Source organism: Drosophila suzukii, chromosome 2R, assembly GCF_043229965.1.
Source record: "Drosophila suzukii chromosome 2R, CBGP_Dsuzu_IsoJpt1.0, whole genome shotgun sequence".
In the NCBI taxonomy this organism is placed as follows: domain Eukaryota; kingdom Metazoa; phylum Arthropoda; class Insecta; order Diptera; family Drosophilidae; genus Drosophila; species Drosophila suzukii.
Window position 1 is genome coordinate 5279340 of NC_092081.1, and position 15460 is coordinate 5294799.

The 15460-nt window shown below is 44.3% G+C and overlaps 3 protein-coding genes across 7 annotated transcripts; 1 reads left to right on the forward strand and 2 right to left on the reverse strand.

Moving 5' to 3' along the window:
• Positions 1–1533: 1533 nt before the first annotated feature.
• On the reverse strand, positions 1534–5738 carry LOC108018229 (lysophosphatidylserine lipase ABHD12). Of its 4 annotated transcripts, none has more exons than XM_017085749.4 (6): positions 5582–5738; positions 5206–5288; positions 4856–4889; positions 3676–3789; positions 3233–3351; positions 1534–2903 (listed from the first exon to the last, which is right to left on the reverse strand). In XM_017085749.4, the coding sequence occupies exons 4-6, from the start codon at positions 3759–3761 to the stop codon at positions 1873–1875; spliced, it is 1236 nt and encodes a 411-aa protein (XP_016941238.1). In that variant the 5' UTR covers positions 3762–3789; positions 4856–4889; positions 5206–5288; positions 5582–5738; the 3' UTR covers positions 1534–1872. The 4 variants fall into 4 exon arrangements, with proteins under 4 accessions (XP_016941238.1, XP_016941237.1, XP_016941239.1 ...); XM_017085748.4 differs by having other exon boundaries at positions 3676–3881; XM_017085750.4 differs by lacking the exon at positions 3676–3789 and having other exon boundaries at positions 5582–5737.
• A 266-nt stretch (positions 5739–6004) lies between these two features.
• Positions 6005–9985, forward strand: LOC108018193 (ankyrin repeat domain-containing protein 13D). 2 transcript variants are annotated; one of them, XM_017085704.4, is made up of 7 exons: positions 6005–6204; positions 6329–6461; positions 6515–6829; positions 7196–7512; positions 7827–7922; positions 7981–8723; positions 9241–9985. In XM_017085704.4, the coding sequence occupies exons 1-7, from the start codon at positions 6112–6114 to the stop codon at positions 9455–9457; spliced, it is 1914 nt and encodes a 637-aa protein (XP_016941193.3). In that variant the 5' UTR covers positions 6005–6111; the 3' UTR covers positions 9458–9985. The 2 variants fall into 2 exon arrangements, with proteins under 2 accessions (XP_016941193.3, XP_016941194.3); XM_017085705.4 differs by lacking the exon at positions 9241–9985 and adding an exon at positions 8956–9200.
• A 712-nt stretch (positions 9986–10697) lies between these two features.
• botv (exostosin like glycosyltransferase 3) lies at positions 10698–14970 on the reverse strand. Its single transcript, XM_017085742.4, has 3 exons — positions 14653–14970; positions 14050–14175; positions 10698–13986 (listed from the first exon to the last, which is right to left on the reverse strand). Exons 1-3 carry the CDS (start codon positions 14878–14880, stop codon positions 11422–11424), a joined length of 2919 nt encoding a protein of 972 aa, XP_016941231.3. The 5' UTR covers positions 14881–14970; the 3' UTR covers positions 10698–11421.
• Positions 14971–15460: the final 490 nt, after the last annotated feature.

Here is a 15460-nt window from a genome sequence, read left to right on the forward strand (position 1 = left end):
AAATTTGCCTCTGCCAAAACAGAGCCCTAGCATAGGCAATTTGGAATAGTTAAGGACACCTAATTCATGTAGTTCTAGCTCCTTGCCCTTCTTCCAATCCCCCACTTCACTTAAAAATCAGTTAGGAAGAAAACAATCATTTGAAAATTCTTTTAAATAAAAAAAGTTCTTCAATTGAAGTTGGACGAGACTGTTTTGGCCGTTAGGGCATTAGAACTGGAGCTTCGAAGAACTGATATGGAAATTGATAACATCCTTTCTGCAACCTGCCATATTCTGTCCACGCGTAACAATAAAGAACAGCACTCATCGGTTAGTTTTTGAACTTGATTTCCTTTTACTTGAAAAGTTAATAAATATTTAAACTGTGCACATGATTGTAGATTCAGGAGTCCGAGACGCTCCCACACGCCGCCCTATCGAGACAGAACGCCCTCACGCTCGGGATCCCGGTCGCCATGGAAGGTTGTCGATCGGCGAACTACACAATGGCTTGCGAGCGTGGCTTCCTATCTTCTGATTTTTGTCATTACTTCGTGGCAACAAGTGTTGGCCAAATAAAGAAGGTAAACACCAAAATTTGTACAGCCGTAGTGCCAGTGACTCCGTCTACTTCGCTGATCCGGACCCGCTGTCTTTAGCGTTCACACAGATGCCAAGCAGCCGTGAGGGTGTTTATAACTACGCGTAAGTACTTAACCAAACTGACATACAAACATAATTAGTTTAATATATATTTTTTTCAGAATTAATTAACAACGGAACGATCATCAACCAACATGACCTTATCCAACTCCAATGTACGCATCTACATTTATAGAAAGAAAGTCTGAAAAAAACCTTGAACATACCAGCATTATATAAATATCCAGGAGTGCCACAGGAATCACTTTTAAACTGTTAAATTGTTGTAAAGTCTTATTGATGCTCAGCGCTAAGCGATTTCTGAGGCACCTCCAAATTATTATAATAAATAAATAATTTCAATGTATTTTTTCAATTAAGTTTGGAATTTCCGCAGTACCGTTCCGTTTTCTGGAGGCAGTCTTAATCTTCGGCGGTTTTTGGTAGACTTTCCATATCCTAATCAGAGGTCCGATTCGGAGGAGGAAAGGGTAGTTCTAAAATACAAAATTATCTTAGCCTCATTTATATATTATTTAAAGATTGCTGACCTCACCTGGCTCAAGATCCTAATGAGTAACGCCAACAGCCAACAAATCTTTGCTCCGTAGTCCGGATCCTCGGATATCACGCTGAAGGTGTGTTGGTTGCTACCTCTTTGGCCAACTTTCGAGCTGGTCATTATTAACCAATCCCAGTCGAAACGCAGATTTATAATCTACACATTCCCATGATCAAGGAGAGCTCGGTCATAACATCATTTTTAAATTATGATAATTCTTGCTTTTTTTCAGACTCGGCCATATAAATAGTATTTCAAATAATTGTAAATACCTCACCCACATCGCTTCCATTGGCGTTTATCATCGTGAATCGGTTTGAGCTTATTTAAATACATAAAAATTGATATCTGTTCATTTAGAATTTTATTCACATCTTACGACTTATTCTATGACTGTCATACACTAATCAATTCTTGTTATAACTTGAAGGGTATAAGAGCTCCGGTTTTCAAAAGTTAGCTTTCCTCGTTATGATATCGTAACTTCAAAGTGATTCCTTTAAATAACCAGTAGGACATTGGAGCACAGTCAAAATTAAAATAAAAATAAAAAACTTTATCCATGTTCCTCGACTTCTTTAATTTGCTTGCACAGGGCGGAAATTTTGGAACGTGTCAATAGTGGCGGTAAAAAATTAAATTAGAATAATTATCATATACATAAATTAATGCCCAGATCATAGCGTCTAGTAGACGGCATCCCGGTAGCTCTCGACAAAGGTTTGGATCATTTCCGGCAATTCCGGAGCTCGGCAGAGGTATTTGTGTCCATACTTTAGGCTGGCTCTGAAGCGATGGAACTCCACGGGTCCCCAGGCCCGACTTCTTCCGTCCAGGGCAATTCTATACAGACGGTAGCCCAGGTGGATCGGCACCACAACATCGTCCGCTGCATGAATGATCAAAATGGGCTGCCGGAACTTCAGGACGTGAATATCCGACTCGAACCTCAGCATGTTGTTGTACATGGGTGTTGAAATAGTGAAATCGAACCAGGGCAGGTGCTTGAAGAGCTTGGCGAACGGATGCATGCGTATCTCATCCCGTATGTTGGTGAAAGGGCTTTCGAGAATCACTCCTCTGGGAGCCCTTTCATTTAAACTCGCTAGTCTAGCACATAGGTGCGTCGCTACTCCTGTGCCCAGGGAGTGTCCCCACACCACGATCGGATTGGAAGTGATGTTGGCTATGTACTCAAAAACCATCATGGCATCGCGTACAACGCCTTCCTCCGTTGGAGGCACGGGGTCTGAGTCCCCATAGCCTCTATAGTCAAAGGAGAACACATGGTAGTTGAGCTTCCTCAGTAGCTTATACACCTCCGACCGGTGACCGCTGCCTCGGCTGGCTGTGTTTCCGTGGAGATAGAGGACCACAGTGCCACCTGACATCCGCAGCAATCGCTCGTAGAAGAGCTGCTCGTTTTCCGGAAGTACGACGGGAAATTCAGAGCGTATAGCTGGCGCCAGTGCCTTCAGCTCCTGTTCGTTGCCAGGCGCAGGTTCCAGGTGCTGATCCAGGTCCTGATTCACCTCCTCCTCCACGCGGAGTTCGTGCTTAAAGCGACGCACTGCATTGCTGGGCAGGACATGCCAAACACCAACACGCACTCCATCCTCGTCCTGATCGTGATCCTTTACGGTGATGTAAAAATTCCTAGTGGCATATAGTCCCACGCTCTCTGGCTTGGTGAGATCAAGTCCCTTGGGGTACTTAACTAAAACAAAGGAGAAGCATTTCGTTAAGTTGAGAATTAAAATAACTTGACCATTAAACTGACCATTAAAACCTGTAATATTTTATGGAATTTAATATTTATGACTTCTGTTAGTAACACGAAAGCTATTCTTTTTGATAATTAATGAGAAAACATAAAAGTCCTCTTCAAAGACTTTTGTACAACTACGATTAAAGTTATTTAGCCACTTTGAATCATTTTATCTTTAGAATTTGTGCTAGGGACTTTATTTTAGGAACATGTTTTAAAGACTTCGGGTCTTTATTTTAAGATTGATTTTTTTCCAAAATTTGTTATAGAATACTTACTGAATGGTAGGAATAGTATGCCGCGTTGAAACGTCACGGAGTAGCGAAATATCAGCGGCAGGACCACAAAGATCAGGAAGAAGATAACCAGACATGCTTGCAGAGATCGAAGACCCACTCTGCGAAAAATGTCAGTTAATGAGAGGTAAAAGGTGACTGTGTGCTTAGGGGGTGGGAATAATTTTAGTATTTACGGAGTGACAACACAAAATGAAAGGTAAACAAGCTGGTGAGGGTGTGAGCGTGATGGATCAGTGGACATATTTTTGTACATTAGGTTAGCAAGCAAAGCGGAAATTACGGAAAAGCGGAAACGGAATAGGCCGGCGATATCCGCGAAAGAAATGTCGATGTCACGATATTTGGATCAAAAATCAGAAGTATGTGGTTCGGGTTATGTCGTTATACAAGCGCACAACATCGAATCGAGCGTAGATACTTACAGACCAGTTAGCCAACTAAGTAGGATCGTTCCGGGAATGAGTGTGGCAAAGAAAACGGACCTTAGGCAACTATGAAGCTCGTACATTGTGATTGTTTAACGTCCGTTCTGTATTCTGCTTAAAATATAGTTAGCGATATATCGATCTATCGGGACAAGCGACTTAACACTGAATGTTACTGATTTTGTGCGATTTTTTGTGTGGAGCTTTCCCGGGCGAAAAGAGAGATAAACAAATTACTTGGTTATTACTTTGTTAATTCAGATAGATTTGTTTTTTTTTTGCAGGGAGATTCACCAAACTGGACGCATGCAACACCGTACTGGACCCAAGAATTATTCCTCCAGCGAGCGACCTTTGCACCAAAGGGGTTAACCGCTGATAAAGTTGCGATTCGGGTGAGTTGTTAGGTGACTGGGTGATTACACATGTATTATGAATAAGCGAAGGGCGAGCACTAGGGTTGTTCTTCTTTTATGCATGCAAATGTTCATTTATGTGGGATATTGGGTTGTTAGTCCTTACATTATTCTGTTACCTATCCAAACAAATATATTAAAAAACCCTAAACTTTATTTAGCCTACTAAAATGCCATTAAAAACAATCTTTGCTTACTTTAAACTAGTTTATAATTTTTGATCCGTAGTCACTTCACATTTATTCATTTTTCAAGAGTTAACGAGCCCGCAAAAACTATTGGCTAATTCCTAGTTTTTTTGAATAACTATGTATCTCCAACATTTTTTTACCAATCAAAGCCTGGGCATTGACATAAAGATAACATAATCGCAATAAATTAGTAGTTTGGTGATAAGAACAAAAATAGTTATGTAGATTATTTTGACTATACCAAATTATTGATGTATATATTGTACGTTGTATTTCCAATTTTACAATAAGCTTTAGGCATCTAGATCACTTTCGCTGCCCCAAGTCACTTTCAATAAAATCGAGCCACCTTACCGGACAATGAACACTACTGTAATGATAATGGAGGTATAATGATTTCAGATATGAATGCTACTCAAGCGTGACTAATACTTGGAGGCCCATAACCTTTTTGGGGGGAGTTTGGAAGCAACAACTACGGAAGCGGATTCGTCGGGTGGTCGGTAATTCGGGTTCGGGGAAAACGAATATATATAGGATCACAACACACAATTACGCAAACTAACACACCTCTTGAGTTGTCGCCGGCGCGTGAAGAGCATAACTGAAAAGAGTGAATAATACGAAAAGAGCATTAGTGAGTCGATCACATTTTTGAAAAAAGTTAAAAGAACCGCCGCAAAGTGTAAGCGCGATCGATATTTGGCAATCGCCTATCGAGTGAGTAAAGCCGCTTCCGGCTTACAAATTTTAATCACAGTTTCTTTGTTTTATCTTTAAATACTGCAAAAGCGCATTGAGCGCTGAGCAAAGTTCTCCACAAACTGATAGCTTGCAAAGTAGGCGAATTTTTCATGAGCAAGTGCACTAACGCAATACACTTGTGGCCAATTAACGACTAAATTGGCAATTACTCTTACTTGAAAGAGAGCTTCTGGTCGTCAGGTGAATTAAAGCGTGCGAAGTGCGATCGTAAGTCTCTCTACGCCAACAGCATGATGACCTACAAATAATAGAAAATATGAAAACTCATTAAAATTCAGTTAAGTGGGTGGGCGTGGCCGGGAGGCGGTAGATACGGCAGTGAATACAAGTGGAAAATGTAAATTAAGGAAAGAAAAGTAGAGAATGTGAAAAAGTATATCTGGCATCTTCTGAACCCCTCAAGCCGTCTAATCTCATTAACCCATCAGGTACACCCACAATCCCCCCTTTTTAGTTGACGTATCCATGTTTTACATAATTTCATTTTGGTTTGCATTGGGGGGATAGCACCGTTTTATAAATCGAGCTTACCACTCACGCGCCAGCAACTTTTCTCTTTTTGGATCGGAAGATACCTTGGAAAACCTTATTTCGCTCGATTTTAGAGCAATTAACGCGATTTGGAATATTTTCTGCCGAACAGCTGTCAATGTTGTTATTGACTATCGATGGCAGATAGAGATGACAAAAGCGATGGAGCTCATTATCGCACCGTATATGCGCCATCTTCATTGACTTTAAAACTAATTATCTTTAATTTTCAGCTTTGAATTGTTCAACTATTCATAGATACAAAAATTTTGTTGAAAGTTTTTTACTTATATATTTATTGTCCTCATATTTAATTATTTTTCTTAACTTTGGGAATGAAAACTGGTAACCGCCCATCGATATATCGCTTGCCGGCGTTTTACGTTTGCCACCACTACTCCTGTATCGATGGACCGCCCGCAGTGTGACCAGACTTCCGCCCTTAGAGTTTGTTTTTTTTCTCACGGAGCCCAGAAACAAAAGAAATCGCCATTTAGCCGCAGAGCAGACGGCGCAAATCGAGATCCAGGATGAGGAGCGTCGAGGAGATCAAGGCGGAGTACCCGCTCCACTGGCACATCTGGCACAACGATCCGGAGCAGCTGCAGGCGGCCATCGAGCAGGTGAAAAGGGGGTGGTGCTCCGTGGGGGGCGTGGGGTGTGGCCCCAGGGACAGGTGCTAATTGAATTAGCAGGGTCCGGGGAAGTGGCACGATGATAAAAACCACTGATTCCGTCACCTTGCAGAACGATAAGGAGAAAATCGATCCCCGCGGCCGCACGCCACTCATGCTGGCCGTGAGACTGGCCAATTTGGCGTGCGTCAAGTGCCTCCTGGCGGCCAAGTGCAATGCCACCTACGAGCACGAAGGATGGTCCAGTAAGTCTACCGAAGTAATCCCACAGAGAAACCCCATTAATCCCCGCCCACAGTTGTCCAGGAGGCCGTTTGCACCGGCGATGTGGACATCCTGACGGCCATCATCGAGGTCCGGGACCTCCAACGTCATGTCCAGCGGGTGACGCATGTGCCCAAGTTGCTGCAGCACCTCCTGGATGCCCCCGACTTCTACATCGAGATGAAGTGGGAGTTCACCTCATGGGTGCCCCTGATGTCGCGGCTCTGCCCCAGTGACACCTACAAGGTCTACAAGCGGGGAGCCAATGTCCGGATAGACACCACTCTCCTGGGCTTCGACAACAACACCTGGCAACGGGGCAATCGCTCTTACATCTTTAAGGGAGCTAGTAAGTGGAGATACAGCCAATAATTTAAATACATTATTAAATCTATGTTCTCGCTAAATAGGATTTCCTAATTTTTATAATTTAGTTTCAGTAAGCTGTTTATATAAAAATAAGGTTTAATTCTAACTCAAATCAGTGTGTGTTAGAAATATTTCCCCTTCCCTTATCAATTCCATAACACTAAAATAATAATGCATACAAGGATATTTTAATTTACATCTCATAAATTTCCGTATTAAATCGAGTATGTTCTTCATTGTCTCAGTTTAATTAAATTAGTAATTCGTTTTGAACCAAAGGAATATTATAAGTGATTAGTCTACTGTTTTTAAAAAACAAGTCTTATTCCTCTATTTTCTTTTGCAGAAGAAACTGCCACGATGATCGAGATCGATCACGACACAAACGAGGTGATGGTGGAGGAGATGAGTAGCGACATCGGCGACATTGTGGCCATACCACCTGCCTTGGGGACTGTGAGGGCCCGTCTCAATGCCCCAGTGATCACCAACAACATCGAGATGGACAAGATCAGTTTCGAACGCAACAAGTGCGGCATTTGGGGCTGGCGGAGCGAGAAATCGGAGATGATCAACGGCTACAATTGCAAGGTGTACGGAGCCAGCAATGTGGAGTTCGTCACCAAGACGCGAATGGATCACCTGAGCGAGGAGCAGATCAAGGTAAATGTTCTTAATGTGTTTGTTTAATATAAGTTATGTATACATGGCGAAAACCTTTTCATCAAAGCTACTTACATATGAAAATATGAAAGCCGAAAGTTGTTTCCCTTGCTTCACGACCATTTGCTAATTGGTAAAACTCAGGTGTGGTTTATCTTACAGATGGGCTAATAGCCACTTTAATATTTCCTAAAACCGATTAGCATTAGTTTTTTTCATCTTTAAGTAACTTTACTATTATATTTCCCCTATAAAATAAAACAAATTGTATATACATATATTTATTGACCCTTGATTGGCTTTTATATTTTTAGAACAAGACAGCAAGGACGCCGCTCCATAGTTTGCTGGGAATTGCCGATGAGGACTATGTGTCCCCCACTGATGCCGCCGCGGCACTCAAAGATCGCGTATGTTAAATGCTTTTATTCAACTTTCGCACTTTTAATTTATTTCATATTTTCCCAGACACCCTCGCCCCGTTTGGGCGAAGATTCCATCGCCGCAGCAGAAAATGGAGGCCGAGTCTCACCTGCCCCTGGAAATCAGAGCAACGGCAGCTCCGCCTGCGCATCAGGCACTAGTACACCCAAGTCTTCTGTAACACCGGAGGAGTACTTCACTCCGGAGGTGGATCTTCACGGAAGGGACGTTGGCGGTCCCAAGAACCTGAGCACAAAGGTGCAGCGCTTCAAGGCCAATTTGTGGCTGGCCGAGGAGCACCCCATCCGACTGCAAGAACAGGTGCTTCCCATTCTGGATCTCATGTCCACCATGGCCAGTCCACATGTGTCCAAGCTGAGGGACTTTATTACAATGCAGCTGCCTGCCGGTTTTCCCGTCAAAGTGGAAATCCCGCTCTTCCATGTCCTAAATGCCTGCATCACATTTGGAAATGTATTTGCTTTAACCACGCCCGTGGAGCACGTGGCCACGCTGCAGGAACAAGATCGGGTTACTTGCCTGGTTGACGATCGCTGCTTTGATGTCCCGGCTCACTACACAAACAGAGGAAGCGATGTCCGCCGGCAGATACCTCTCGATGAGGATGATATGCTGCAGTATGCCATCGAGCAGAGCTTGGTGGAAACAAGTGGAGCCTGTGGCGTGGACGCAAGGGACGACGACAAGGTTGACATCTGGGAGGTGTTGAGGGGCCAAAACGTAGTAGGATCCGACCTTCTGCCAGAAGATGACGAGCAACTGCAACGGTAAGTCCAGCGAATGATACTTTTGCTCTTGCAGAATAATATGGTTTAGAACACCAAGAATTTGGGTATGTCCTTGGGTTTATCGGATGTAGAGTTTCGTGCTGCTATAGCTTTTGGGCATATAATTTAACAGAATCACATATTCTGCAAGGGGATTACAGCTCCGGCTGCCGAAACTGTGTATGATTTTGTTGAACGACCAAAACTAACAACTCTCAATGGTAATCGCTAGTGGCCACCGCTTCTCCTCGCACTTACTGTCTCCCCACCGCCAACAGTACGGGCGGTACTCGCCCTCTCCCAAGCACCATCCCCAATCCTTTTCCCACTCGCAACTCCTGTTGGAGCCGCAGACACGTGGGCGATCCTCTTCGGCGGGTGCACAGTTCAAAAACGATTTGGGCTACATGAAGAAGATATTCAAGTAGCGCTAAAAACCCTCTCCCATCCTTTCGTATTGCTAGTTTTGATCCAAGCTTTGTGTGTTCTTGTGTGCCCTCTTCCTCATCAATTGCAGAGTCCTCCAGGAATCATTGCTGGGAGCCCATGCGAACCCCCAAAGCGGCTCGCCCGCCTCCGAGGACGACGACGATGGAGGATTCCGGTATGTCGATCCGGATCTAGCCATGGCCATGCGATTGTCGCAACAGGAGCAGAGGAAGTTCGAACTGGAGCGGCAGCAGGAGCAGGAGATGATCGAGCAGGCGCTGAAGCTCAGTCTGCAGGAGCACTAATCACCTATCAGCGATTCCAAATTGAAGTTCATTTGATTTCTAGTGTAAACTTCGGACTAAGTTGTATAAATAATACGAGTACTTTAAGTTCCCCTCGCATCCTTCCCCGCCCTGTCCTTGTTTTGAATTGTGATACAAGCGGGACGCAAAGCGGGAAGCTGTCGCCTGGTCTCAACTCGTCCACTCGCAACCGAAGGATCCACCCTTTATATACCATTGTATCCAAAGTAGTCCTCGTAGCTGTAGCTTTTGCAAATGTATCTAGTATCTGGTAGATACTATCTTAAAATTAAGAGCGTGTGGTAGCTGGAAGATATGATATTGCGTATCTTCCGGGTCGGTTAGATCAGTAAGATTTACCTTTGCTAACCTCTAACCGGCAAACCACATGTGTGCGTGTCCTTAATCTGTATCCACTAATCAGCATTACCCATAATTTATACTAATACCCACTTACACATCATGCGCATGTAAGCTGTCACCTTTTTGTGTAAATGAAGAAAATATATGAAATAATCATGAAGTAAACACGTCTTTTTATACCCGTTACTCGTAGAGTAAAAGGGTATACTAGATTCGTCGGAAAGTATGTAACAGGCAGAAGGAAGCGTTTCCGACCCCATAAAGTATATATATTCTTGATCAGGATCACTAGCCGAGTCGATCTAGCCATGTCCGTCTGTCCGTCTGTCCGTCTGTCCGTCTGTCCGTCTGTCCGTCTGTCCGTCTGTCCGGATGAACGCTGAGATCTCGGAAACTATGAGGGCTAGGCTATTGAGATTTGGCGTAAAGATTCCTGAGCTTCTTACGCAGCGCAAGTTTGTTTCAGTAGACTGCCACGCCCACTCTAACGCCCACAAACCGCCCAAAACTGTAACTCCTACAGTTTTGATGCTAGATAAAAAATTTTAACTGAAATGTATTGGTCTCGTCAATACCTATCGATTGATCCAAAAAAAAGTTTGCCACGCCCACTTTAACGCCCACAAACCGCAAAACCCTGTGACGCCCACAATTTTCATGCTAGATAAAAAATTTTAACTGAAATGTATTGGTCTCGTCAATACCTATCGATTGATCCAAAAAAAAATTTGCCACGCCCACTCTAACGCCCATAACGCTTAAATCTGTATACCGCCGGTAGGTGGCGCATTTTAATCTCGCTTTGCTGCTTGCATATCTCCATATAGCTGAGTAACGGGTATCTGATAGTCGAGGTACTCGACTATAGCGTTCTCCCTTGTTATACTTAGCGATATAGTTTCGTTTATTAAGCACTATATACAAAGTCAAAATCGTTACACAACTTATTCTAATTAAGCAAACACACTAAAAAGTCTCAGAATTTGTTTTGGTATCTGCTCAAAATATTCAGCTAGTTTTCGAATACTACTTTTGTAGGATTTCAAAAGCGTAGTTTAGAAAATGGCTGGTAGTCATATAAAGCCATGCGAAATATTTAATGATCAGAAAAAAGCGAGCTTCGTAATCTCCATTGGCTTATCAACGGCCATACTTAGGTCAAAATAGTGTATATACATATGGGCATGTTCTGGATTTCACAGATTGAAAGATTTGTTCGATTTCAAATCACTTTTGTGTCATTTTAAATAAAAGGGTTTCTTAATTTTCTACCTAAAATATATAGTCTAGTTAGGCAAATAAAGATTTTTAATTTTATAACTAGCATAGTTCAGCTGGGATTGCATTAATTAGATAAAAATTTTCGATTCCCCTGTATTGCACACCTTTGGTTAACATTCTAGTCAATATGGATAATAGAATTGTCAATTTTACCTAATTTTTATCTCGAATAAATGTTCTAAAAGAATAATATGTGAAAACCGGAACATGCCTGATAAGATTTACTTACGTCTAGGAGTCATTCAGCTGGTGATCACTTCGTTAAGGTAAGTGAAGTGGCCGCCGTTGTCGCAATTGGGGTTCTTGGATCAGTTTTACGACTAGATGTACTTGAAGCACTTTTGCTTGTCGTGCGGGATACGAGTCTTGAAGAGAATGGAGTCCGCCCGGTATTGGGTGTTCAGCAGCGGCGTATAGCCGAACACCCGGCTAAAGAAGTTGATGCACTTATGCCGCTCCTGGAAGTGAGTATCGTCCTCGCTGAGCGAAACCGGACAGCCGGGGCAGCGGAACGTCCACCTGGAGGTTACTTTAACTGGTGGTTTCCTCGTTATATGGGATACGAGGAAGTTCATAGCAATGTCTTCGCAGTTCATGTACTCATCCACTTTATCCCTAATCGCCTGCGGTAGGTGATAGGTATACAAGTAAAGGTAGTATTTGTGCACAAACGCTGCTCCTGTCAGCACCATGCTAAGTTCGCAGCTGTAGTTGGAGTTGTAGTGCCACTGGCCATTGGGGTTACCTAGGTCCCAAGCGTGATAGCGTCCTGGGAAGCCCACAACTCTATCGCGATGCTCTCGCCACACCCGGAATCCAAAGAGTATCTCGTCATGCCGGAGATGGGCGTCGTCGTCCACGGAGAGCACTGCCTCTGTTTCAATAACATCAAACGGCAGGAAGCGGTTGTTCAGCGAATTTCTGGGAGCCCGGAGGACGGCCACCGGAACGCCAATATCAGGCCAGCGTAAATCATCCAGTGGTGGCTTTGGTGAATTCCAAACCACCACCACCTTGTGCAGATAGGGCAGACCATACAGCCTGCCTAATGAATCCATCAGGACTTGCTCTCTTTCGTAAGTTAACATAACAATGGTGAACTGCTCTCGCGGATAGTTTCCACCCAGGGATTCTCCAAATTCCTTTCCAGCTCCTCCAAGTCCTTTACCTATCGGTCGGAAGCCAGTATGCGACCCCATGAACTTTGCTTCCGAGGGCAACGCAGGATCAAAAGGTAGCTGAGGGTATAGGTAAAAGGGATCCAACCAATCGTTCCAGGCTTCCTTCGCTTGCATCCGCAATATTGTATAGTTCCGCCGAAAAGCAGGACTGGGATAGGGCGGTTCTATGGGACCCAACGACTCCTCCGGTTCCGTATCCAGTCCGACAGGTGGATCTGATTTGAGTGGTATAAATGTGCTGTTGAAAACACTTTGCGCTATAACTGAGGGCACTGGTCTGGGCGGGATACCAAGGCGATCCCTCAAGCTGGCAATCACTGTATCCACGGTGGCCTGAACGGAGCTCAAATAGCGCTCCCAAATGAGTCGCCCCTGTCGTCGCAGAAGCAGTAAATCCGCATCCTGAACTGCTCGTAGAAGAAAATGCAGCTCTGTTATCCGAGCTTTTGGTAAAAGAATAGCCGATCTCCTCCAATCCAGAGTCTCAGCGTAAGGCAAACGCAGTTCATCTGCCCCAAGGATTACGGGCACAGCTCCCGAACGAAGAGCCTCATAGATCCTAGCAAGCATTAGAGTCGAGGAAACCCTGCCATTCAACGGGGGTAAAATCAGAGAAAAAGTGGAGTCCTTCAGCAACTGCCGGCGCGAGGAATCTGATCCACACAGCGTCCAATCTGGCAGGGAATCACCCTCTTGCTGCTCCGTGGCTGGAATACACTGGAATTGCAGGACAAACTGATCCTGCGTAGCGCCTTTGGCCATATCTGCAAGGTGCTCCAGAATAAACGCATCCAAAGGATTCAAGCCACTTTGTTTGGGCCTAAGCTCTCCTTGGTAACTAAGCAGGTATTTCCTTCTGGCCGGAACCATTCCCGCGCACTCCTGCCACACATCTCCCCCGGGAGGACCCAAAATGGGTGGCACAATTAGGTCGTAACCTGGACGGAACTGATCTCTTTCAAATGCACTCTGCACCACAATGGCTCGCATTGTGTTCTGTCTGTAGAGGGGGTTCGTGCGATGTGAGGTGAGGTCTCGTCTAGCCAAGTTGAGCAGCACATGGTTGCGTCCATCGCCGCCCCAATAAGGCAGGCTATAAAGTTTGTCCATATCCACAGGGCAGTCATTGGCATGACTGGGTGTTGATGGCTGTTGATGCTCCGCCTCCTGCGCCGCATAGCGATTGTTCCGCAGGAGATCCTGTTCAAGGAGAGCCTCTCCCACCAACACCAGATATATGCAGGCATGCTTGGGATCCTTAACTATATGGGCATTGTATCCCAAAGTCTGTTTCAGAGTGGTCTTCAGGAAACCATCGATATCGTAACCTTTCCTCTGTACGCTATGCTCATCTGGATCGTACAGAAAAACAGGAAATCCGGAGGTAAGACTGCAGCGGGAGTGATTAAAGCAGTTGTGCATCTCGCAGCTGGCCGCCATTCCTCCGGTGATGGGATTCATCTTCCTTGGCAGTGTGTTGGGTAAAAGAGAGCGGGGCAGTGCCAAATCTGGGGTGTTCCGCTGAACTGCCTCTCGTTGGGCCACCTGTGCTTGCTCCACGGAGATCTTGAGGCGTTCCAGCTCAGTTTGTTCCCTGAGAAGTTCCTGTTTGAGCTCCTCAATTTTCTGGTTGTACTGACTTATGTCTGATTGCAGCTTCTGGCGACGGGATTCCAGTTCGCGCAGCTCCACAGACACGGTGCTCTGGATGGAAAGGTGTAGATTATGAATTCTGACTTGGTCTGATTGAACTTCTCGAGCACTCACCTTGATTCTCACCATCTCCTCGATGCGCATTTTCAAGTCTCCCGCCCTCATGGCGCTGAAATCCTCGTAGGCATCTAAAAGAGGTGAGCTGCGATGCAGATCCAAGGGTGGGGCATCTTGCTCAGTCTGGAAGAAATTGATATCTTTGATCAATATTGGTTAATGAAGAGTTAATAGTATCTTTGGCACACTCTGATAACGTTAAAGATAAGCTAAGATAATACAATTGCTATTGGAAACATGACAGACATTTTTCAGTATTTTATAATGGGTTAAAGTAATGCATCTTCCTGTTTAACTTGGTTTAGAATCTATACAAAATTAAAGTTAACATTCTAGATTAGCCGACTAATTAGTTTCGAGCGTTAAAAGATATAAGAAACATGAAACGAAGTGTGTACAACATACGAGCGTTATAGTTGTTTAAATTGAAACTAGTCTAACTTTACTACTTTAAAACCATATAACGAGATCGAACAACTTATAATACGAACAGATTTCAGCGTTATCACACATCTTGAAATCTTGACCTCTGCTGTGGTGCCGATTCTCCACTGGAGTTCACTTCCTGCCCTTAAAAGATTGGGAGTCCCCGATACCTACGCTGAGGATTCGGTACGCCAGGCAGGATACGAGGAGCAGGAACATCAGGAGCACCGCCGGCAGCTTGTAGCGGCGGAACTGCCGCATCCAGGACGTCCGGAATCCCATCGGGTGGCGGATTTGGGCGGAGGAGGAGCTCGGGGCACTGGCGTCGTTGCCGCCACCACTGCCAGTTTCCAGGGGGTGGTACGCCTCTCCGGAGTGGCCAAGGTCGTACGCCGGTGGCATGGCATCAGCTTCAGCTCGCGATCTCACCGAAATAACGCATTTATTTACACTTATTTGCGAGTTGTGCTCGATTAGTTGGCAACGCGGTCGCATCTAGCATGACGAAAGTCATCGCCGGAGCGAAATTTATCGATAATGGTAACGGTAATCAGTTCAGCCCGCCAAATTTAAATTAAACATATTGCGCTTTAAAAAAATGTACTAATCTAAAGTATTTTGGCAACTCCTGTAAATTGAAATTGTTATTTAACAATTAATCTTGCCTAAAGTAAAAATCAGAAACTATAGGCATGCAGACTCTTGAGCTTCCTGCGCAGCACAAATTTGTTTCATCGAAGTGCAACGCCCACTTTAACGCCCATAATGCTAAACCTGTCTGCCTGGCGCCACATTTTTAAATATTGTGTAAAAGTGTAAATAAGATTTTGTTATTATTATCAAAACCCGTCTTCATTACAAAAATTGATCAAACCGGACCATTCATTACAAAGTTATAAGCAAATAATAAAATAGACGGTAGTCGGCGCATTTCTGTGGTGTGCAATCTAGGAAGCAGCCAATTTGATGATGCATCTCTCCA

Coding starts and splice junctions, on each gene's coding strand:
- LOC108018193 (XM_017085704.4), top strand. CDS start 6,112: ATGAGGAGCGTCGAGGAGATCAAGGCGGAGTACCCGCTCCACTGGCAC. Junction 6,205..6,328: donor TGCAGGCGGCCATCGAGCAG/GTGAAAAGGGGG, acceptor GTCACCTTGCAG/AACGATAAGGAGAAAATCGA. Junction 6,830..7,195: donor TTACATCTTTAAGGGAGCTA/GTAAGTGGAGAT, acceptor TTTCTTTTGCAG/AAGAAACTGCCACGATGATC.
- botv (XM_017085742.4), bottom strand. CDS start 14,880: ATGCCACCGGCGTACGACCTTGGCCACTCCGGAGAGGCGTACCACCCC. Junction 14,176..14,652: donor TGGCGTACCGAATCCTCAGC/GTAGGTATCGGG, acceptor AATTTCTTCCAG/ACTGAGCAAGATGCCCCACC. Junction 13,987..14,049: donor AGGAGATGGTGAGAATCAAG/GTGAGTGCTCGA, acceptor CTTTCCATCCAG/AGCACCGTGTCTGTGGAGCT.
- LOC108018229 (XM_017085749.4), bottom strand. CDS start 3,761: ATGTACGAGCTTCATAGTTGCCTAAGGTCCGTTTTCTTTGCCACACTC. Junction 3,352..3,675: donor CTTAGTTGGCTAACTGGTCT/GTAAGTATCTAC, acceptor CATTTTTCGCAG/AGTGGGTCTTCGATCTCTGC. Junction 2,904..3,232: donor CATACTATTCCTACCATTCA/GTAAGTATTCTA, acceptor CCTTTGTTTTAG/TTAAGTACCCCAAGGGACTT.